Below are 24,175 nucleotides of genomic sequence, written 5' to 3'. Positions count from 1 at the left end.
CTGAGTGGAAGTGGCACATACTTTTAAGCCCAGCACACAGAGTCAGAGGCAGGCAGGTCATCCTGGTTTACAAAGTGAGTTCCAGGACAGCCAGGACTACACAGAGAAACTCAGTCTCCAAAATATATATATACCAAACCAAACCAAACCAAACCAAACCAAACCAAACCAAACCAAACCAAACCAATAACAACAACAAATTGAGTTCTAAAAATCTGCCATTTAATGTTGAGTCACTATTGTGAAGATGTGACTACCAGCCCTAACCTGATGGCACTGTGCAATTTTCTGCCCAGGAAGAAACCGCTCTACCCTGGGGAAAAGTGACACTTTCCCCACGGTGGTGAAGCCTTGTAATAATTTATGCCTGACTCCCCTGTGGTGCCTGACAAACTTCACTTGGTACCAGGCTTAAATTAAGGCTGTTGCCCTGAAATGCCGGTGAGCTCCTGGAGGCCCACAGAAGTTACTGCCGTGAGGTAACTACACTTGTTAGTTTCCTAAAGATGAGATAATTGTAATGTCCACTTTTATAAACCTTTCCCTTAGCCCCCTTGAACTGCAGCATGCTTTTTGGCTCTAAGGCCAGAAGGTCTTCTGGTAGCAGTAGGAATAAATTCATCTAATTTAAATTTGAATTGAATCTTTGGTCTTTCCCAGTGGATTCAAACACCACAACACTATCAATTCACTCTGATAAGCTTGAGAGAAATAGTAAAAGATAAGTCAATATTTTTGAAAGCTTTTTTTTGTTTTTGTTTTTGTTTTTTAAGAGACAGGGTTCCTTGGAGTAACCCTGGAACTCCCTCTGTAGACCAGGCTGGTCCCGAACTCGGAGATCCGCCTGCTTCTGTTTCCTGAGCTGTAGGGTTAAAGGTGTGGGCCACCACCCGGCCAAAACTAAACACATTTTAACACACACATCCTATGTACTTGTGTGTGACTAGTACATGAATATAGCCCAAGGAAAAGCATCAGAAGGAAGAGCGAAGGACAGGGATGGCATGGGCAGAATGGCAGTGTGGCTTCAAAGTTTTTTCATATCATCCTTTATTTACATATTTTAAATTTATATCTTTTGTATGTATTAATATGCAATAAACTATGATTATGCTTTAAAGTAAAATTATGCCTTCTTAACACAACATTTAAGAGAAATGACATACAGAGTGTGGTGGAAAACATACTTTGAGAAACAAATGTTTCCAGTGCAGAAATAAAGTTGAGAAAAAGGAATGGACAGTTTCCTTAAGCTTCTTACAGGGGTTAGGGAAGTCGATGGATGACAGAACACTGGGGAAACTCGCTAATTATGAAGACAGCAAAGGGATCTGTTTGTATGAAGCACAAACACCAACATATGGGGAGGCTTGCGGCATCACCAGAGCCATTCTCGGAACCAGAGGCCCCATACGCATCTCTGCGTCCCCATAAAACCTTTCTTAGCGCCCCAGACCCGCAAAGAAGCCTGCCCTCTTCGAAAATGGCCGAAGCACCCTCAGCCCTCGCAGAGCGCATGGCCGGAAGTTGCGCAACCCATAAGGCCGCGGGGCCTCATGGAGCGTTTCCGCCATTTTTGAAAACGGCGGAGGTCCTTGGCGGAGTTGTGGCGGCCGCGGCGATGGCAGCGTTTGCCGTGGATCCCCAGGCGCCCACGCTGGGTGAGTGAACCGCAGCCTCCCGGCGGCGCAGGCGGGGCGCCGTGGGCCGTGGGCGGCCGGCGCCGCCACGGAGGGAGCGGGAGCGCCGCGGTCGGTGACAGCCCGGCCCCGCGCCCTGCCCCGCCGTGGTCACCGGCCCGCACCCCGAAAGCGTGCACGCGGGTGGGCGCAGGCCCCGGGCCAGCTCGGTTTCTGGAACCGACCCGACCCGGCCCTCTCCTCCCCCGCCCTTTGCTGGGGAGCAGGGCTCTGCTGGAGGACTGTGGATTGTAACGATTCAACCTCGATGCTTGTACCGTTTTAAAAACAATCTAACAGATGAACAGGTTGGCGAGTAATGACAACGGCCGTATTTTGTGACAGAAAACAAAAACAACCTGTCTCCAGTTGCATGGACTTAGCATAGTATTAGTTTGTGACTTTCTGAGCTTCTGAAAGAGAGCCAGCATGTTCTATATTGTGCACAATTAACTTCGTAGATTCAAATGGCATGTAATGCTTGCCACGTTTGGGGCATAAAGTTCTTTTAAGAATAGCGTAACTTAGCCGGGCGGTGGTGCTGCACGCCTTTAATTGAGCGCTTGGAAGCGGAGGGAGGTGGAGGTCTGTGAGTTCGAGGCCAGCCTGATTTACAAATATGCGTTCCAGGACAGCGAGGCCTGCACAGAGAAACCCTGTCTCGAAAAACAAAAACACAAAAAACAAACAAAAGACTAGCATAACTTGAATTGGATTTCTTTTTTAGCGCGTCATAAAAACTGAACGTAGAGGAGCATAGGAGAAGAGGGAGGGAGGATGGGATTGGGACGGGATGGGGGATGGGGCTACAGCTGGGATACAAAGTGAATAAACTGTAATTAATAAAAATAAATGTAAAAAAATTAAAAAGTGAACCTATAATGTTAATAATGTAGATACACTGTTGCATTAAAACTTGTGCACAGATGTTTATCCAGGTGTTCTTCATAGTTAGAGAGCAGGACACTTCAATTAACAGCTCCAGGGTTTCCTGGTCAGTGATGACATTTTGCAGGATGTGTGTTGGTGTAATAGATGTGAACTAATACGTCCTTGCATGTTGCTTAGCCAAGAATCTGCATTCCTGATACTAATGGGCCATAGTTACATGTTGCACATTTTTTTTTTTCAGGTGCTGCTGGTATGACATTCTTCCAGCACCTTTAATGCCACGCATTGCTCTTGCTCGCTGAGTAAGACAGTGCAACACTTACTAGTTAGGGACAGAGCTTGAGAAGTGAAATTTGGGACATGCAGGATGCAGTCATTAAGCCTTGATGTTTAGTCATGAAGGGATGGTTAGAAACAGTCTGGCTCCCTGTGTGTTACTTATATAATGTGAAAGTTATATGTGTGCCCTGGGGACTGAATTTAGGCCTACTGGCAAGGGCTTTTACCTGCTGAGCCACCTTGCCAGCCCTTGACCTAATTCGTGCACTTGTCATGATATTCCTTCCTCTTGTGGGTGGTGGAGGGAAGGCAGTTTGTGGGGTACTAAACACCTTGTACTTTGCTACTGTAGTTTCCTAAATACCTGTTGAGGAGTATGCTTTGTTGAGACTTCTGGTTTGAGTTTAATTTTCTTTTGAGATATGTAATAGCACTACATAACATAATTAGTACATTACAAAAGAATTACAGTATTTCTTTACACCTTAGTTTGATTGGGGGATGGTAGTTTAAGCCCGGGTTGTTCTGGCTGGCCTGGAACTCTGTAGACCAGGCTAGCCTCAAACTCATAGAGATCTGACCCTACCTCCCAAGTGTTGGGATTAAAGGTGTGTGCTGTTACCACCCAGCCTTACACCTTTTTTGATACCTTTTTTATCTTTCTGAATTACTTTGGTTTTTTTCCTCTTTTTAAACTTATACTGTTAATACCTAGATCTGAGCCATAGAAGGAAGAGGAAGTTATCGAAAGCTTTTGAATATCAGAAAACAAGTATTTAGGCTATTTAGAAGTGGTCATAAAAACCACATAACTATCAGGCCAAACATCAGACTTCTTCATATACAACAGTCATACAAAGGCTTATTGCCTAACTCGGAAAATCCAGTATTCATCAGCAGAAATGCACATTGTACGTACGTTACCGATTTACTAAGGCTTTGTGTTTGAAACTGTTGCTAGACGATTAGGATTAAGTGCTTCTGAGTATTAGCTCTCAGATCAGGTGCTGTACTTGTTCTGCCCCAACAAAAGTGGGGAGTGGATTCTACCCTGAGCTCGTTTTAGAGAACCTGAACCCACATCCCTGTGTAGCCTGTGCTTTTTAAATCAGTTTTACTCTGAAATTCACTCACAGGTTTCTTATCTTCACAATGGGAATATTTTTAAATATGTTTGGGTTTATTTTGTGTGTTTGGGTGTTTTGCCTAGGTTGATTGATGTCTATGTATCACATGTGTGCCTGGTGTCTGAGGAAGCCAAAACAAAGCAGCAAATCTCATGGAACGTGGGCACTGGGAATCAAGCCTGGGTCCTCTGGAACAGCAGCCAATGACATTTTATTTTTGTTTTTTGAGACAGGGTTTCTCTGTGTAGCCTTGGCTGTCCTGGAACTTTGTAGAACATCCTGGCCTCAAACTCACAGGGATTCACCTGCCTCTCGAAAGCTGGAATTAAAGGTGTGCACCACCACTGCCACCTGGCCAACAGTGATTTTACTGAGGGAGGCATCTCAAAACCCTAGAAGATTAATTTTGAATGGATGATTATGAAATACTAGTTACCTCTTTATATTGGTTTTATGTTAGAGAAACTATGTTGATTTCCATTTTCCAAATGATGTTTTAATGAAGTTAAGATACATGATCTGGAAATAAGTTTTATAACTATTTTCTTAGTTAGAAGGCAAGTTATAACTTCATTAGTGTTCTAATGTGTACATGATTACATTTTTATTGCTGAAGTAATTAACTGTTTTATGTATAGAGAAGAGGCTAAGCCAGTTGTTTCCAGTTTGTCAAGATTTGTATAAAAATTGGTGTATTCTTGTTTTGAGGTGCACAGTTGAAACACAGAAGTAAAAATAAATTATTCTGCTTGTATTAGAGATTTTTTAAAAATAATAACATAAGGTTTTCAAATGATGCTTTTAACTCAGTGAAATAATACAACAGGAACTGCCAGTGATTGACACTATGGGTGTAGCGTAGTGTGGGGAGCTTGTGTAGCAGGGCTGGCTCCCTGGCATCCTGAAAATGAGGGAAAGATTAATATTGGGAATACAAGAGAGTTTCACATTTTTGAAAGAACTGTTTCTGCTTTTCAAATAAATTCAACTATAGTGCATAATACTTAAGGTTTTTTGGCTAAATTATCCAACTTTTATCATGAATTACTTACTGTATCTGTTTGTGAGGTACTATAATGGAAATGGTATTATTCTATTTCATTTTTTTATTAATTTAGGATCTGAACCAATGATGCTGGGTTCACCAACCTCTCCAAAGCCAGGCGTTAATGCCCAGTTCTTACCTGGATTTTTAATGGGGGATTTACCAGCGCCAGTGACTCCGCAACCTCGATCAGTTAGTGGCCCTTCAGTAGGAGTAATGGAAATGAGATCACCCTTACTTGCAGGTGGGTTAATTGCTTATAGTAGTATTATGGTCTATCAGTGTGCATGGTAGAGTTTCAGGGAAGTGATGGTACAACACTCAACAGCACTTTATGATTCTTTCTTACACATTTTTATTGTAAAGTTATGCCTTAGCCCAGTCTGGTGGTGAGTCCCTGTAATCCCAGAATTTAGGAGACTGCTACAGGAGGATTATGATGAGTTCAAGGCCAGTCTGGTGGTGAGTCCCTGTAATCCCAGAACTTAGGACACTGCTACAGGAGGGTTATGATGAGTTCAAGGCCAGTCTGGGCCACATCGTATCCCAGGCAAGCTGCAGCTATAGGGTAAAGACGCTGTCTTAAAAAGCCATATGCATAGCCAGGCATGGTGGTGAAAGCCTATATCAAATACCTAGAAAACAGGCATGAGGGTGAGGAGCTCAGGGACACCCACCCCCACACTGTGATTTGGAGGTCAGTTTGAGCCGCAAGAAACTGTCTCAGAATAATAAACTGTCTCAGAAGAAGCCAGTAAGCAACTACCAGAAAACCCCCAAGCTCTAGACTAAGTGGTAAGCCAGGCAGTATGCCAGGCTTTTTATATTTATCCCATTTAAAAAATCAGTTTGAAAAGATAAGTAGTAATAGCTCCATTTTTCAAAAAATAGTATTTCAGAAGAGGAACCTGAAGCCAAATAATAACTGGACAAAACCTACTCTTTAGTGGCAGCATGATGCTAAATCCAGTTTCATTCCCTGGCCTGGGCTCTGAGTAGCTAGATTACTGTTGAAGTTCTCACATTTGTTTAAATGAAGGCCTGGGTAGTTAGGACCAAGGCTCTAAATTACCATGTGTGGCCCTGGGGTTGATCACATTGGGTATTGAAATGTTAAGCATTAAGTAGAAGAAGCAATGTTACATGTATTTTCTAAAACCTAAAATTTACAATAGTAGTTTGTTGTGAAACGTTTTATTCAGAGTGGAGTCTGAAGTTCACCAACACTGTGACGTTGCTTGGGAGCATGTCAGGTGTAGTCACAGGTTCCACCTTTGAAATCGGAGCCTGATGTCAAACGAGCCCCAGGTGACCGTTACACGTAGCCAAGTTTGAATAGCTCTAGGAAACAAGTGTGTTATTTCAAAAGCACAGACTAAACAAACCTGAGGAGATGAACGGTTACTCTGCTTTTTCACCTGACTGGTTTTATACATTGTAGGGGGCTCTCCACCCCAGCCAGTTGTACCTGCTCATAAAGATAAAAGCGGAGCTCCGCCTGTTAGAAGTATATATGATGACATTTCCAGCCCAGGACTCGGATCGACACCTTTGACGTCCAGAAGACAGGTGATACAGCAATTCCCATGCTCCATAGGGGTCATTTCGGGGTTTGGATGCTTACACAGTGAGGTCAGTGATTAGAAAGTTCTCCTGAGGTTAATTCTGGAGTTACCATGGGCACTGAGTAAGCATTAAGTACATATGTGCTCTGCTTAGGGTAACATGAAAGGTACTTAAAATGTTGTGGAATCCTAGGGTGGGCATCGTGGCATACACCTGTACCACTTGGGAGGCTGAGGCAGGCAGGAGATGAGAGTTAGAAGCTGGCCTGTCCTCTAGAGCAAGGTCCTGTACTAGCAAAAAAAAAGGAGAGAAGACTGGATAGTTTTCTCATGTACGTACATCTGTGGTTTTTGTAGGTATGTTTTGTTAACCTGTCCATGTTCCCAGCCTGAGTATTGTAAATAGAGAATATAATTAGGGGTTTAAGTCATTCCATGTTAAAGCTTAAGATTTGTGCAATATTTTCTGGAAAAAAGTTAAAGTGACAATTCAGGGTTGCACTTGGAGGTTGAAAGTTTAATAATGAGAGCTTTGTTATTGGTTTTGAGATAGGCTGTCACTGTATAGTCCTTGCTGGCCTGGGATTTTCACATATCTCAGTTTCTGCCTCCCAAGTTATGAGATTAAAGGTCTATGCCACCATGCCTGGCCTGAGAGCATTGTTTTATGGTTTTTTGTTATTTATATATGACAGGTATCCTTTTAGAGACAGATTCAGCGCTTTACTAAAAAAGGCTACCACCTGCATATTGATGAGCTAATCATGTAATATGCTTTTCCTGTCAGTGTTCTGACAGTTCTCATGACAAGTGTGTGATGTCATGCCTGGCATATGCAGCATTCTTAATGGGCAGTGCCCTTCCAGGTTTACTAAATACAGAACATCCTGACTAGGGATCATTCTGAAGGTTACGTGAGATCCCATGTGCAGCCTGGCATGAGAACCACTGGCTTCTGGATTCATGACCATTGTCATTATGAAAAGAACTAGCGTTTGTTACATTTGAAGTGTTTAAAAGACTTGAAGAAGTAGTGTATAGAGACTTTGAGGTCAGTTTGAACGTTATTAATAGATGAGGGCCAAAATTAGCCACGCCCCCAAGATACCATGCTGTGCCCTATAGTTGGATAGTGGGTGGGTTTTTTGTTTGTTTTGTTGATAGGAGAATTTTAACATTTATTTTTATTTATGAATATGTATGTATTTCTTTGTGGATATATGCCACTATGCGTGCTGTGGGAGGCCAAACCTCCCTGGATCCCCTTGAGCTGGTGGTAGAAGCCACTGCAAGCTGTCTGACAGTGGGCATTGGGAACTGAACTCAGGTCTTCTGGAAGAGCAACAAGTGCTTTGAACTGCTGAGCCTTCCTTCCCTCTAGCCCCTGCTAATGGATTTGTAACTCCTCTAATATATTTACTTAGGGAAGCTTAATGATTCTTTCCTCTTTTAATATTTTACTGATAGTGTTAGCATAAGTTGTCTTTTGTAGTCATTTGAATGTGTTCTGTTTTATAGTTTATGTCTGTTTAAAATTGCATCGTTTCTCTTTTTCTGTGTAAATTTGATGAAATCACCATATGTCCATTAGTTTGAGTATTGTACACTGGGAACTAAAACCGAGTAGCTGTCATGTTACTGTTCATTTGTATAGAAGATTTTCTTTATCCAGTGTAACTTCTTTTAAGTTACATTTTTATTTTGTGTGTGTATGTATGTGTGTGGGCTCAGAAGTGCCAGGATGCACCACTGAGGCCACAGATAGCCTGTAGGAGCAGGTCCTGTCTTCCCACCAGCTGGGTTCTGGCGATTGAACTCAGGTGTTGAGCTGAGTTCAACATACATACAAATATACTATTTAAAATGTATATTAAAGGACCTAAAGGAAATTTATCTCCATATTTTGAGTTAATACTGATGAAGACAGAAGAAGTGACACTTCATCTGTGGAAGTGTCAGCTGACTAGAGACAACGTTAGTCTATTTCAGCAATTCAATTCTTCTGTTAAAGAAGCTTACCTATTGAAATTTTAGTAATTGCTGTGCGTGTGCATGGTTAGAACTTAGTGTTTTAATGCTGTACTCTTTTTCACGTAGGCAAACATTTCAGCGATGCAGAGTCCTCTTGCTGGAGTGACAACTCCTGTGGCTGGTGAGTCCTCCACTTCAAACTGTTCTCTGCTCTGATGATGGCCAGCACTTTTTTTTTTTTTTTAAATCTGGAGACTTTCTGAAACATTAGCAGCCTCCTTTAGAAAGGCAGTGCTTTGCATAGATTGCTTTACAGTTAGAATAGTCTACCAACAGTACTAAGAATTTAAGGATGCAAACTTAGTAGACCTTTGAAGTAGTTTCAGAGCTATTAAAAACTGTATAAAATAAAGCTGCAACTGAGAATACTGAGGGGTAGTGATACTGAGTTGTAAGTCTAACAGCCACTGAGTAAAATCCTTGGTTTTTTTCTTTTATAACATTTCAGTCACTGTCAGTATCATCCTTAGAACCCGATCCTCTTGGGTGTTAGGATCCTCTTGGGTGTTAGCTCTGCTGTCTCATCTGGATGGGAATTTTGTGGAGGAGTGTGTTAATTTTCTGTTGCTGTTTTGTTAGTTTCCATAAGCTGAGTAGTGGCTTAAGCTGCGCTATGTGTTGCCGTTCTGAAGGTAGAGCGTGTCGTGGTTGTTTGAGACAGGTTCTCACTGTGTAGCCCTGGCTGTCATAGAACTTTCTATGTAGATCAGGCTGGCTTCAAATTCACAGGGATTTACAGTTGCCTCCCAAGTGATTGAATTAAAGGAGTGCACTACCGCATTGGCCATTCTTGTAGTTATATCTTCATTCATTCGTTCATTCATTCACTCACTCACTCACTTACTTGCTCTGTGAATGCATCACCTTCCTGAATGTCTGTTAGAAAGCCAGATGATTAGCAGACTCAATTCCACCTGCAACTATAATTCCTTTTTGTCAAATACTACAGAATAGTCCCCATATTCTGGGGATTAGGTTATAAACATCATTGGGGGCATTATTTTACCTCCCCACAGGTAGGAAAGTTGTTTAAAAACCCGAAAGTGAGGGAGATAAAAAAAAAATATTGTAGATAGACGGAAAGGGAACAGCAAGTTCAAAGGCCCCAAGGAAAGTGTGTCTGGGTCTTAAGAGTAAGAGAAAGGTGTGACTGAAGTGGACTCAGTGAAGGAGAGACTGGCTAAAAATCTCTGAGATTTGAAAGATAATCCATGTATTAATATTGTTGTAGCGCTTTGCAGAGCATCATAGTATCTAATCTGTGTTCAGAAAGCTGCTTAAGCAGTGAGAAGACTGTTGCTGTGATGATAATAGTTTAGGGATTTGGAGTAGAGTGGGAACAGGGAGGCTGTGTGGAGATGTCTAGATTTCCAAATCCTAGAGAGAAATGGGGTGGTATAGATGCAAAAGGAAGACCATGGTAACAAGTAAAATTGGAATATAAGAAGCAAGACTAGGTTAATAGGTATATTATCATCAGTGGACTGCCAGGGTACCCTGCTGCTTCTATTTTGAGTTGAAAGTGTTTGTTTACACAAAGTCTTAGTGAGGCACAAGTAAAAAGGAATATTTTTTTGGAAAGATCTAGCAGATATACCGAGTTATGCACTTGCTAACAATAAGCAAAATAGAGAAAAGGGAGTTGATGAGAAAATTGAGAAAACATAGACTACTTAGAGCGGTTTTCTTGGTTCCTGTATTTGATGTCAATAAATGTGAAAATTGAGAAAACATAGACTACTTAGAGCGGTTTTCTTGGTTCCTGTATTTGATGTCAATAAATGTTCATCTCTTGCTTAACTTCAAAACTTTAGGTTTCTTATCACGTCACCTCTTGTGATTTGAATGAGAGAATGGCCCTTAACCACTCTTATGTTTGAATGCTTGCTCCTCAGTTGGTGGAATTTTATAGGAAGGATTAGGAGGAGTGGCCGTGTTGTCATTAGGGGTGGATGAGATTTCAAAAGACTCTTACCATTCCCCTGTGTTCTTTGCCTTGTGTGGATCAAGATGAGAGTTCTCAGCTGCCACTCCTGCTGCCTGTCATCTTTATCCTTCCACGAAAGCTAACCTCTGGGACTGTAGCCCGGTTAGACTCTCTTCTATGTAGCCTTAGACTTGGCGTTATATTATACTAATAGAGAAGTAACAACTATACCTCTAGCAAAATCTTCCCTTGCTTCCTTCTTACAAGGATGGGTGCCAAAAAGGTTTGGTCTCCTGGGATTTTCTTGGATAGTGTAGATTCGTAATCACATGATCACATTTTCAGAGTCTTTTTTTTTTTTTTTAATCTTGAAAATTCATTCTTTGGGAAATTTATTTATTTATTTATTTTAGCCGAGCAGCACCCACAGGTTTCGGGTTTTAGGGTGTAACTATCTCAAGGACGATCACCTAGCTAACAACATACACTTATAATGCTAATTTTCAAGGTTCCGTTTTTAAATGTTGCTGTATTTTCTTGAGGTAATTTACATCCACACTTGTCTGAATGGGTTAATGTCAGTTTGCAGATTAGGGTAGGAAGTCAAGCACAAGAGTGGAGGGATGCTGCCTGCCAGCTTGCAGACCCATGTTCACCTGCACTCTCTAGAACCGCCTACATCATTTAACAATCAGGGAAGTCCCCACAGGCATGGCCACAGGCCAAACTGCCTCCTCAGCTGACTCTAGATTGGGGCATGAAATCTTTTTTTTTTTTTTTTTTTTTTTTTTAGCCCATTTGCTTTTTCTTCCTACAATTTTTTGGCAGTACTAGAGACTGAATCTAGGGCCTTGCAAAGTGTTCTAGCGCCACTTCTTGTTGGTCTAATTTATTCTGTGCCATTTGCAAGTTTTCTGTTGCTATGATACATGTTTATCCTTCTATAAAATGGCCAGCTTCAAGCATGTTTTGCTGAGAGCTGAGCACATCACTCTTGGCAGTTTGCGCTTTCACAATGGTGAACAACTGCCATGCTAGGATTTGCCTTCATTTCCTGGGTTGAGCTCGTTTTTCTAATTGTGTATTTTCCATTTTCTTTACTCTTTAAAAATTTTAATTTGGTTTAATCATAAAGCTTGCAGAAGAAGAAAAACACAAAACTCAGGGTGGAAATGCTTCTTTTTAATCATACTTGAGATGGGAATTTCAGAGACAAAGTTCCTTTGTCTTCCAGATTCTAGTGTTCTGTAGAATTTATTTGCCATGACAACTCTTGGCTGATGGTTGAAAAAATTTAACATGGTTTGTGTTCTCAGTTTCACAGTGTGCTTTGGTATGGGAAAATATGCTGAATATTTTGGGAAGGGTCAATGGGAAGCTAGTTTCAGCATATGTAGCTTTTTTTTCTTGCCTTCAGAGACAAAATCTTTCGTTTCACTGGGTTGGGAGTCAGGGTCTTCTGGGAAGAGGGTCCTTTATTTGAGAAAATGCTTCCATCAGATTGGCCTGTAGGCGAGTGTGTGGGACACGCTCTTGATCAGTGATTCATTTGGGAGGGACCAGCTCACTGGGCAGTGCCATTGCTGAGCAGGTAGTCCTGCATTCTGTTAGGAAGCAGGCTGAGCAAGCCGCGGTGAGCAGCCCAGGAAGCAGCACCCCTCCATGGTCTGCTAGGACAGGGACAGTTCTGTCTGGCTAGGATAGGCAGGGTCCAAGCACCCCAGGGTCAGTGAGTGTGTTGGCTCGTAAGTTGTAGTGAAAGTACCTGCCAGTTTATCTTTACTTCAGATGCAGGGTGTGAGTGCGAAGGTGGTCAGGGCTGTGTATCATCACATGGGCTGTATGTAAACTTGGGGGTTACTAAAGTGAGTCTGTTTGATAATTGAAAGGCTCTCAGGAACCATTGCAAGTGCTGTTGTGGTCTGTCTATAAGCTGTCACGTTCAATCTGAGGCGCTTGCCGTGATTAAGAAAACTTCTTGTATCACTGGGGAAGTTTCCAGGGTGTATACTACTTCCTAGGAACCAAACAGTGGCTCTCCTGTCGATTTGGCTGAGGCAAAATTCTTTATTACACATCTGTGCTACTTGTTTTCATGGTAAGAAGGTGTCATGGCCAAGAACACCTTTCCCAGCATTCATTTACCATGTCTTTTTGAAGTTTCCTGCAAGTTTTCTTTTGTTTTCATTTATTTTGAAATAATTGGATCTGTTCCTTAATTGAAGGGTAATAAAGGCTTTGCCTTTTCTTTAATCTGATTTTATGAAGGCTGTTTGGATAGTGATATGCCAAGGGAGATAAACTTCAGTCCAGTTTGATGTGGTTTCATAGGCACACGTGGGTTTTCATCTTACAAAGCATAGTTTGATTTAAAGGAAGTGAAATCAGGGGAGCAATTATACTAAACTTAATGTAAGTACTTTTCAATTAGTGTAAGTAATTGCATTTTTTAGATTAGTTGACAAGACAAAAATTAGATTGCATATTCATTTGAGATAATTTTGATTTGCCTTTTTAAAGGTCATAATGGTTGTCTCAACTTGAGCCTTTAATTTTTGCTTGAAGGTTATTACATGATGTAGCATAAGTAAACTGTATCTTAATAGTAACACAGGGCATAAAAAATTGGCTTCAGGTTTTTACTAATGTAGGTACCTTTTATTGTTTTTGGCTTATTAAAAGCATATCTTTCTAGTAAGACTTAATTAGATTTAAAAGAGATGGTTGATAGGGTCCATCCATCTATCTATTCTGTCTCTTTGCTTTTGAGGTACAATATCATTGTGTAGCCCTAGCTACCCATTAACTTGCTTTTTAGACTAGGTGACATTGAACTCAGAGATCCTCTAGCTCTTGCCACTCAGGTGCTGTTATTAAAGATGTGCCATTGTACCTGGCAAGATTTATTTTTAATTGTGTGTGTGTCTGAGTGTGAATGCACATTTAAATAGTGCCCACAGAGTTTTGAAGATGGCATTGGATCCCGTAAGGTTGGAGTTGCAGTCAGGTGTGAGCTGCCTGATAGGTGTGGGACTACACTAAAGTCCTCCAGAGGCAAAAACATTATGTGCTCTTAAATGCTGAGCCACCTCTTCAGTTCCTGGGATGCTCCATGTTAAATGTCTCATTTTAAAGTGTATTTTACCAATTAAATCCGTCTGCGATGACAAGGAGAAGGATACTTGTTCAGGGTGTTATAGTGTGTTACAGTTTTTCAGTCTGTTGTGATGCAAACTATCCTGACAAAGATAAGTTAAGGGAGAAAAGGTTTATTTGGCTCACAGTTCCAGGCCACAGCCTATCATTGTGGAGAAGCCAAGGCAACAGGGACTGGAAGCAGCTGGTCAGAGTCTATCCACATTAAAGAACAAAGACCTGATAAGTTAACAGATGCATGTTTGTGCTCAGCCTGGTGTTTGTGTGTACATCCTGCATCCCAGCGAGGAGGCAAGTCTTCCCACTTAGGCTGTGCAATCAGCAGAATCCCTATGAGCTCGTCTGCGCGCCAGGCTGCTGTAGTCAGCTCCTCACTGAAGTGGTGGGATCCTGCATTGTGTCCACGGACATCAGAGTTGAGGACCAGAGGAAGCATGCAGCTAGTCCTCTTTTAGCTTGTTTCTGTGTCTTCTGTCCTTCCCCATCTAGTCTGGTCCTCCTGTGCATGCACACCTGCCATGGCATAATGCTGAGGTCAGGGCAAATTGCTCAAGTTGACTCTTCCACCCTGAGGGTCTCAGGGGTGGAGCTCTATCATCTGTCTTGGTGGAAAGGGCCTTTGCGTCTTGCAGAGCCATCTAGCTGTCCCTTTGGAAGGGATTTAAAGAAGCCTAGTAGATCTGTTGTGACTAACCTTCCCCCCCTCCCCCCCGAAGTAAAGGCTACATTAATAGGTTAGATTAGGTGGCTTTCTAGGCCCAAATTATATAGCCTACTTAAGAGAAGACATGTTTGACTGTATTGTTTTCAGTTAGAAATACATTGTTACGTTGTATATGTTGTAGGTTTTTTGTTTTTTTTTTTTTTTTTCTTTTCTTTTCTTTTCTTTTTTGAGACAGGGTTTCTCTATGTAGCCTTGGCTGTCCTGGACTTGCTTTGTAGATCAGGCTGGTCTCAAACTCACAGAGATCTGCCTGCCTCTGCCTCTCAAGTGTTGGGCTTACATTATAGTTTTTATTTGATAACTTTAATTTGCTTTTTTGTTGTTTTGTTGTTTGACTCTGGAACTTATGTTGTACTACTAAAACTGTGGAGATATTTGATGGTAGGTTAAATGCATTTTATATCATGAGATGGCTAGGGACACCTCAGATGGCTGAGGTAGAATATTATTTGGCCTTGAATCCCCCTGAACTCCCAAACCCCTTTTCTCCTGCAAGTTGTAGCTGTTAGCTACTTGGTCATCATTTTGCAAGAGGAAGTGATCCACACTGAATGTAATCAGTGTGGGCCAATGGGTGCTGCTGTGAGGGGCATCTGGAGCTTATCTGACTGCTGGGTAGGGCATGCCTCATTGTAACTTATTTACTAGTTAAAGAAGTCCTTGTGTCATTTAAAAATGGGAAATTAAAGCAAAAATTTTAAATATGTGTTCATTTAAAAATAAACTTGGGGTTTGGGATTTGGTGTACTTAACAGTAAACCCATCAGTACTTTTGAAGTGAAAAATACTTTTTCCTAAGATATGTAATTCTCATGATAAGGAGTGGTGAAGTTTTATGTCTCTAGTGATTGGTGTCTGGTTTAGTAAGATAAAGCTACATTTTCATAATCTACTTCTCATTCCACCAAACATAGCAAAACTCTGGAAAAGTCCTGTGTGCTCACAGGGCAAGAATGAAAAGGCAAATGAAACTTTGTACTACCATGAAAGGTAATTTTATCTCGCCTGGCCTAGGGTCTTCCTGGGGCTTCTGGATCACACTTGTGTACTGACACTATGCTAAGAGTAAGTTTCTCCTGGGACCTGGGAGCCATGCTTCTCACTGCCTGTTAGCGTTCCAGCTGCTTTTACATGGTTTCCTTTCTTGCTAACTGCCTATTCCTAGAGCATCCCAGTTTTTGATCTTACAGGACTGTAAGGAAGTAAGATCACACATGTGAGGAAAGACTTGATCAATCCTTCAGAGGGATCAGGTTCTGTATTGTCAGGTCACATTGATAGTCCTTTTCTGTCCCTCTTGCCCACAATTTTCCACTGGTTTGTCAGCTTCATCTAAGGTCCAAGCAAAAGCTTATGGTAGCTTTCATAAGGGCTTCCTCATGGGTTGTTCTGAGTCTTCCTCGCACGTATGGCAGTAGTGGACTACTTGCTTTTATCTGACGCCAGCCACAGCCTTCTTGGGCCTGGCACGGGCCATTGTCTTCACCGATTCACCACCCCTGAGACCTGATGTGCTTCATCGCCTTCATGCTGCCTTGCTGTGTTCACAGCCCCTCTTTGCTGTTTTCTAACATTCCGTGCCTGTTTGTCTTTGTTCTAGCGCTTTGAGAAGAAATAAACTTAGACATGGCATACATCTCCAGTCCTAGTAGACGCAGGAGAATCATGTGTCCTTCCATAACCAAGGGTTGGGATGTAGCTCAGGGACAGTGAATCAGCTGCTTCATGGGTGTGACACTCCTGGTTTCATCCCCAGTGATGGGCTGGAGGGAGGAGAAGGAACTTTTGTAACTTTTCTGTTGAAATTGGCAAAAGTTTAGCATGCTTATGATGTGACATTAGGGCTTAATTTCAGAGTAACCAAATGTGGAATCGTATGTGGTGGCGTGTGCCTGTAATCTGAACACAGAAGGCTGATACAGGAGGGCTGCAAGTTTGAAGCCAGCCTAGGCTATATAGTGAAGCCCCAGCTCAAAAATAAAGTGATCGATTATCCCACATATTTATGAGTGCCTCTACATGATAGTATGAAATGGCTGTTAGCTACAGTTGTATGTTTCAGATCATTTAATCTAATTGTCAACTTTTAAATAATTTGCCCTTTGGACTGAGAGCTTTGCTTTAAAATAAGCCCATGTGTTTTAAATCGTAACTAACTCCCTAAATTTACCAACACAGGGCAAAGCATGTTTAGTCCAGCAAATATTGGTCAACCACGAAAGACAACACTATCTCCTGCTCAACTGGACCCTTTTTATACTCAGGGAGACTCTCTGACTTCAGAAGATCACCTGGATGACACCTGGGTGACTGTGTTTGGGTAAGGACTCTGGAGCCAGTATTGATCAAACTGTTAAACGGTTTAGAAGCTTTCAGAGACTGGAGAGCAAGCGCCAGCCCACATGCCACCTGACCGTACAGCTGGAACAGTTGGCCGCACTCGCCTCAGCGTCTGCTCATCAGCTCTCCTCTGTCCTGATGCACCATCCTTGCGTACTGTCCACAGCCTGGACCTCATTAACTAAAACCGTGCGTGCGCACTCTTCCCAAGTTATTTACCAGTTGTTAAAGGCGAGGCTGTCAGTCAGTTTAGGAACCCTTTCTTGTGGTCCCTTCCGCACGTTAGTGTTCCCAGCAGGCTTGCACTGAGATATGCTTATGTCTGTGTCACAGTGGTGGCACACTCTGTTTGGAGTTTAATATTAGAAATGTGATGAGACTCCAAGATGCAGCAAAATAATTTTATTGCCATAATAATTTAAGATCCTTAGAAATCTTTCACTTACACAGATGAGGAAATAGACTATAGACAGGAAAAGAAAAATTTCCCCCAGTAGAGGATCACAGCTCATTAAATAGCAAGAATTTCAGCAGAAACTGAGGTCTGTTCCAGTTTGGTCTTTCTGCTAAATTGCATGCAGGTTATTATGAAAGTAGGATTGCCTTATTTACATTGGACCTCCCTATGTCTATTTTGGGACTAAAATATATAAAGATAACACATTGGGCTTCTTGAAGGAAGAGTAAATAGACGGCAAGAAATATCTATTGGATTTTATACATTTAATTTAATTTATTTTAAATTTTAAAAATTCAAAAGGTGTGTAGGAGTGCTTGGAGGAAAGTCTTTCATATTGCTTTGCTGCACTGGCCTTTCCCTTAAGGCCGTGATGGCCACTGCCTTGAAGAGATTCGCCTGTTCCTGACTGCTTCAGTGAGAAGCTGGGCAGGGGCATTCCCTTGTTTCCTTGGAAACCCTTGCAAAGCCCCATGTTCTGGCATTTGAGCTGGCTACTTGATTTCCCTTTTCAATGTTGAAGATTTTCTGTTTTCTCGGGAAATCTGAGCAGCGTTGAAAACACGTGTCTGTTTCTAACTGTTTTGGGTTCAGAATAGTGTGTTTCTGCAGTGTGTAAGTAGTTAGAAGAAGTGCTTGGATTGCTTGAAGTCTTAAAATATTTCAGATTTTCCAATGCTCTTTTTTAATAAAACTTTTATGTTTTAGCTATTCTATATATACACTGAGACACAGTCTCTTAAGGAAAAAAAAACATTTCATTTTGATCATTTAATGGAAGTATTTCTAAGATGCATTATATGTTCCTCTGTTGGTTTAACCTTTTTGTCAACTTGAGGTCATAGAGATAAAATATTATCCATTGTCTTGGGTGATCATTTTAAGAGTACTAGAATATTAGGTTTTATTGAAAGTGGCCGCTGAAGAGCCTTAAAACCATGTTTTATTTCTAAAATGCTATTCTCAACTTGCAACCATTATTTTTCTTTTCATGTTTGTCTCTTATTTGTTGCTTGTTTTTGGAACTAAAAAAATCTCATATCCAGAGATATATAAGTAAAAAGTGAAGTTTCAGTTCTGAATGCAGTGTTTTATTCACATTGGTGGAGGGTGGTTAACATAGGCTCTCACTCTGCGTCTAGCTTCCTGGCCTTGAAGTCAGAGACCTTGCCTGCCCCCATCTCCTGAGTGCTGGGATTAAAGGCATGTGCCATGAGACTTGGCTTACCCATTTGATTTTATGTGTTTATTTTCACATGTGTGTGTGACAGATTTTTTATTTTTAAAAAATTTTTAGGGCTGTGTAATTGAAGTTTCAGGGTAATTTATGTTAGTGGTCTAAAAAATTTAAGATAAATATTTTTCTAGACTGGTAAGAGCTGTTACTGTTTTCATTCAGAAATCATTTCTTATTTGGACTACATAAGTAATCACAGCTTATTGTAAAATATTCAAACTGTGTAAGACTTAATAAAGTATTCTTTTAAAGGTATGGCTATTAACTTTTTGAGTATCACCTTCAAGTAGTTTTGTAGCATTGTTACTGATACTGAATTTTAGTTTTGAGTATTGTCCTTTTAAGTGACTTTGTAGCTTTGTTATTGATGACAAGTTATAATTTTGAGCACTAAATTCTACAAATCGTGAGACGATCATTGCATAGTGGAATGGAATACTAATTTAAACAGTTCACCCTTCAGGTCATAGTACACCCAAGTACTGCGATCATGTCTGCAGACCAGCGTCTGGCTAGCTGTTACAGAGCTGTTGTAATAAGTTACAGGAGTGGGGATTTGAAAAACTTCAGAGGTGGGCTCTGGGAATGGAGAATAGTTGAGTCAAAAGTAATTTTGAGGTATGGCCTTGAAGTGACTGATAGAATTTCTATAGGGGAAGTATGGTATGGTAGTTTGCTTTTGTATTGATACTGGAAATTGATGATCTTGTCTGGGCAATTTTCCCTCTAGGTTTCCACAAGCATCTGCTTCTTATATATTGCTACAGTTTGCACAGTATGGGAATATCTTAAAGCATGTGGTAAGGCTTACTAATATTTTTTTTTCTGCAATTAAGATTTTGGTTAAAGAAAGACAAGTTATAAATTGAAGAACACTACCTCTGAATTTTGTCTTTTTTTCTAAATTTAAATTTAGTTTTTATTTTCAAAGAATATGTGCTTTGGAATCTAGGAGACTCAAACTTGTGTAGTGTTTGCTGAGAAGGAATAGGTCCAGGGTTGAGTGAGAGCTTCAGAGCCTCCTGAGTTCACAGTCTCCTAGGATAGTTGATTATGTCTCATATCGCAGTAATGTTTTTCTCTTAAGCTTTCCTGGGGACAGAGGAAGTGGGGGTCCAGAGCTTCTGGAGTCTTAAGTAAGATCTCCTTATCCGACAGTAGCCTTAAGAGAGTCCTGTACTCTTCACAGTTCATGCTTAAATTGCATTTCTACTATTTCAGTTCTCACTCCTACACAGGCATATTCATGAATAGAGCATTTTAGAAATTTCGTAATAATTGCTAATATAAATTTTCTGTAGGAGATAATTCTTTTGAGAGTTACTTTACTTTCAGGGAATATTTGCTACGTTTTATTTTAGAGTTGAGATATGGATAGGGATTATTGAGCCTGTTTAATAGGATCTTTCTGAATTCTAATATGCAGCTTTTTACAGGGTATCAAATAAATGAAAGTCGGTTTTCTCCTGGTATTTGTGTGTTAGGTGTGTGTTTTGTATCTTAAACAGTTTTGTTCTTTGCAGATGTCGAACACAGGCAACTGGATGCATATTCGTTACCAATCTAAACTGCAGGCACGCAAAGCCTTGAGCAAAGACGGGAGAATATTTGGAGAATCCATCATGATTGGTGTCAAACCATGTATAGATAAAGTGAGTTGTATTTAAGGAGGGCAAATAGCTTGCTTAGTGTGTGTGAAGAGCACAGATGAGGACGGACACCAGCGCCTGTTCCTTACCCTCACTACACTTGCTTTCTCAGTTTGTAAAGTGAAGTGTGTACTGGTAGAGTGTTACAGTCGGCCGGAAGTAGTCACAAGATGCTAGATCATTTGTCTACACCTCTTCTTGTTCTCCTCCTCCTCCTCCTTTATTTTTTTAAAGGGAGATCTAGAGAGCCTAAGCAAGTTGTATAGAATTACTGAAGTGAGGCCCAAATTTTAGGTCTCTGGACTGTAAACCTGCAACATCAGCTTTGGTGAGCCCTAATGTCTGGGGCTGTTTCAGCACGGACACCTCACACAGATGCTAACTAATGGTTAGCCTTAATAGCCAGCGCTTTCTGAAACTCACTTCTGTTTCAGAGCCTTCAAAGCTTATTTTGCATGTACTTTTTCAACCTTAGTGAATAGAAGTTAAACTGTTCTTATGACTTTAGGAATCATTTTGAGCATACTTGAGGTAAGCATATGCAAAAGCTATATACCAGGCGCGGTGCTTGTCACCCATGCACGCAGAGCCACGAGCGAGACAGCGTCTGTGTCTTCTTAAGGGATTCCCTTAAGGGAGACCTGAGTAGGGAGAGAGACTCAGAGTCTGCACTGCCTTGGGCCGTGGAGCCCAGAGCCCTCGGCCAGAGGGCCGTCTGATGGCGCAGCAGTGATTGAACACTTACATGGATTGCATTCTTTCTGTTTTGTTCCTGCTGGCTTATCATAGTGTCTACTCTGAGATACTTTTTAGACAGGCTTCATACATGTTTATCATGTGTTTGATCCTACTCCCATTCCTCTCACCTTGTCTGGAACCCTGTTTCTTCCTAAAACATCTGTTTTGCTTAGAGATTCTTGATCTCATGGTTTATAATTAAATTGAGGCTGTTTAATGTGACTAAGGATTAGATCTCAAATTCTAGCTAAGAAACATACTGTATTCTCAAAGCTTAATTTATTCAGAAACTTTCTATGACCAAATCTGGTAGCCTTTAATAAGTTTGGGGTTTTTGTGTATGTGAAATACTTCACAGTATTAGATGGTGTGCCTGTATTTCTTTGTTTCTCCAGAGTGTCATGGAAAACAGTGACAGAGGAGCCTTGTCATCTTCATCTGTAGCCTTTACGACACCAATCAAGACCTTAGGCACTCCATCGCAGACCGGAAGCACTCCTAGGATTTCTACCATGAGGCCTCTTGCCACAGCATACAAGGCCTCCACTAGTGACTACCAGGTATTCTCAGGATAGGTAGAGCCTGAGGCATATGTAGACTGTTTACTGTTTCATTGGATTAGTTTCATTAGATTAGTGCAGTGTGTGTACAATTAAGTGTCTCCTGGTGGGTTTCCTTGATGAAACCTTCAAACTTCTAAATTTCCCATTTTAAAGTCAGAGCCTTCACCAGTTTGAAAGATGGCTTGAATATTGAAGCAGTTCTCAGTTTGGGCCGGGTATATAGCTCAGTGGTAGGCACTTACCCAGCAGAGTTGCAGAAGTGCCCTCCAGTATTGCAAAGCAAAAGAAAACATTGTAAAAAAATATCTTGAGAGGTTTTCTTTCCCCCAGTTACATTTGTATGCACACTTAAACATCCATACTATACATAGCTGGCACGAGAAAATGTTAAACCTTACTGAGTTGATTATACAACTCATAAACAGAAACAAATAAAACCAGTACAGTAGTGCCAGTTTTCAAAGGAAGGTGACCAGCTGTTAATATCAGAGATGAAAATGTTGTCATTAAAAAAATAAATTCCTTCCATTCTCTGAAGAATGGTGTAGGAGTTAGGATGATTCCTTTGTTGGCCCCTCCTAGTCACTAAAAGTCCTGAATTGTGGCACAGGTCGTGGTTCCGGCACTTGAAGTGTGTACACGCTGGTCGGATGGGTGGTGCCGTCACACACCCTAGTCTCCTGAAGTTTGGACATCAGTACAGGATCAGGGTTCTTTGTTGATAGTTTTACGTCTCTGTTTTAAATTCTTCCTTTCTTGTAAGGTTTGGTTTTACTTACTCAGTTTTCTAACTAGATGTTAAAAATTCAAGTTTTAGTGTTAGTGCTATAAATGTAAGCATAACTGTAGATTGACTGCCACCATGGAAACTAACTGAATGCTTCTGCCTTCTTTCTTTGCTGTGCTGTGCGTGTTAACAGGTTATTTCTGACAGACAAACACCAAAGAAAGACGAAAGTCTTGTGTCCAGAGCAATGGAGTACATGTTCGGCTGGTAGCGCCGTGAGAGCTGGACTGAGCCGTTAGCGGAGCACCGCCGGGTCCCTGGTTAGTTGTATAACCATTCCTGGCAGTGTGGGCAGCTGTCTCAGATACGGCTTTTACAACCCTTTGTTTAAGGAAACAGCCCGCTGGTAGCCTGCACTTTACAGGACGGCCGAGAAACACCTGAAGAAAGGTTGCCCACATGGCCTTGTGTGCCTGCTGTGACGCAGTGCACGCTCAAGGCCGAGGACTCCGTTTGACTGCAGTCACTTAGGCCAGTCTGCTTAGCTTTCATGAGAGGATGGATGAAATTCATGCAGAGTGACAGCTGCTTCATCACGACACACTGATTACAGTTAGCAATTTGAATTATGGTCTTTAATTTGGGTAGTATTTAATATCTCGATTATCTTTGTATGTGTCTTGTGGATTGTTGTCTTTTATGTTCTTCTTAAAAACCATCTACTACTAGTGTCTCAATAAACTTTGTCAATTTTTATGTGTTGAATATTTGTCTGGAAGGTTGATTTATTGTTGTAAAAAGTTCACTGAAGGGGATGGGGATATGCTCAGTGGTTAAGAGCACTGTCAGCTCTTCCAAAGGACCCAGGTTTGATTCCCAGCCCCCACATGGCAGCTCACAACTGTCTGTAGTGCCATTTCCAAGGGATCTGACACATTAACACTAATGTACATAAAATTAAATAAATTGTAAGAAAAGTTCACTGAAATAATAGAAAACATCTTATTAACTTAAACCAGAGCCCAGATTTCATTACCATTATGTTTTGTCATACTTGATTTCCTTCCCATTTTATTTTGTTTGAAGCACTTCTCAGATCTGAGATATTTTTAATCCGTTTATTTCGATACACCAGAAAAAGTATCTCTGTAGAGTTAAGTCAGTTAATATGCTTAATGCAGGTCATGTAAGAATTTTATAATTTTCCCCAAATTAACTATTTTTTGTTGGCTTTATTCAAATCATGATCTTAATGAAGTTGCCACAGTATTGGTAGTGTCCTATATGCTGTAAAGTTAAATAGTTCCTTTTCTGCTCCTCACCATCCAGCACACAAGGCCTTGGTAAAGCAGCTGCACTTAAAATTAATTTTTTGGTTCAACTTGTACCTCAGTTTTTTCACATCTTAGCCACTAGACTAGAGAGATTCACATTCTGCTTTTTTTTTTAAGTACTAGGTATACTCTGTATAAAGAGAAGAGGCGTGGTGTCACGCTTGTGGAGGTGCTCGTCTTGATCACTGGACGCAGGTACAAGCCTGGCACCTTTGTTGTTCCCTTCTCTCAAGTCTTTGCTTTAAAACCCATGTACTGCTGATGCTGACCTGTATCAGGTTTTGGAGACAGGAAGTCTTTTTTCCAGCTGTTGGTTTTACATTTGGGATTTACATTTGGGATTATGTAGAAGCCTTTCTCTCCTAGGGTTTGTTACAGTGGTATACACTCACAGAAGAGCCAGTCCTTTCTCTGTACACTTAAGGAATAGTGTTTTCATGCCTTGGCAGAGGCTATTGACAGTATCAGTAGTGTCTTAACGAACTTTAGTGTCTATACATACATTATACACACACTTGCACATAGACAATCACTGTATACTTGTAGCTTTGAGAAAAACAGTTCTGTTTTATTGCTGTCCATTTTTCTTTTTTGTTCAAATTATTTACTTTGGTAAGGTCCTTAGCAAAGGGCTCTTAAAAGAGAAGTTTTTAATTAAAAAATACAGGGCATGCACCAAGCTAATTTTTTATTTTAATACAATTTT

At 41.0% G+C, this 24,175-nt stretch overlaps 1 protein-coding gene across 1 annotated transcript; it reads left to right on the top strand.

Annotated features, from left to right (window-relative positions):
• Window positions 1-1,575: 1,575 nt before the first annotated feature.
• On the top strand, window positions 1,576-22,900 carry Nup35 (nucleoporin 35). The gene is made up of 9 exons (XM_055600927.1): window positions 1,576-1,661; window positions 5,095-5,265; window positions 6,463-6,590; window positions 8,684-8,738; window positions 16,603-16,744; window positions 19,189-19,258; window positions 19,982-20,110; window positions 21,241-21,405; window positions 22,329-22,900. Exons 1-9 carry the CDS (start codon window positions 1,622-1,624, stop codon window positions 22,404-22,406), a joined length of 978 nt encoding a protein of 325 aa, XP_055456902.1. The 5' UTR covers window positions 1,576-1,621; the 3' UTR covers window positions 22,407-22,900.
• The last annotated feature ends 1,275 nt before the right edge of the window (window positions 22,901-24,175 follow it).

Source organism: Psammomys obesus, unplaced genomic scaffold, assembly GCF_907164565.1.
Source record: "Psammomys obesus unplaced genomic scaffold, mPsaObe1.curated_primary_1811, whole genome shotgun sequence".
Taxonomy (NCBI): domain Eukaryota; kingdom Metazoa; phylum Chordata; class Mammalia; order Rodentia; family Muridae; genus Psammomys; species Psammomys obesus.
The sequence above is the reverse complement of the archived record's forward strand: the minus strand, read 5'-3'. Positions and strand labels throughout refer to the sequence as shown.

What these genes read in the sequence shown, in the direction of transcription:
- Nup35 (XM_055600927.1), top strand. Translation starts at nt 1,622, where the DNA reads ATGGCAGCGTTTGCCGTGGATCCCCAGGCGCCCACGCTGG. An exon ending in AGTGACAACTCCTGTGGCTG is followed by an intron (nt 8,739 to 16,602) that starts GTGAGTCCTCCA and finishes TTACCAACACAG; the next exon opens with GGCAAAGCATGTTTAGTCCA. An exon ending in TCAAACCATGTATAGATAAA is followed by an intron (nt 20,111 to 21,240) that starts GTGAGTTGTATT and finishes TTGTTTCTCCAG; the next exon opens with AGTGTCATGGAAAACAGTGA.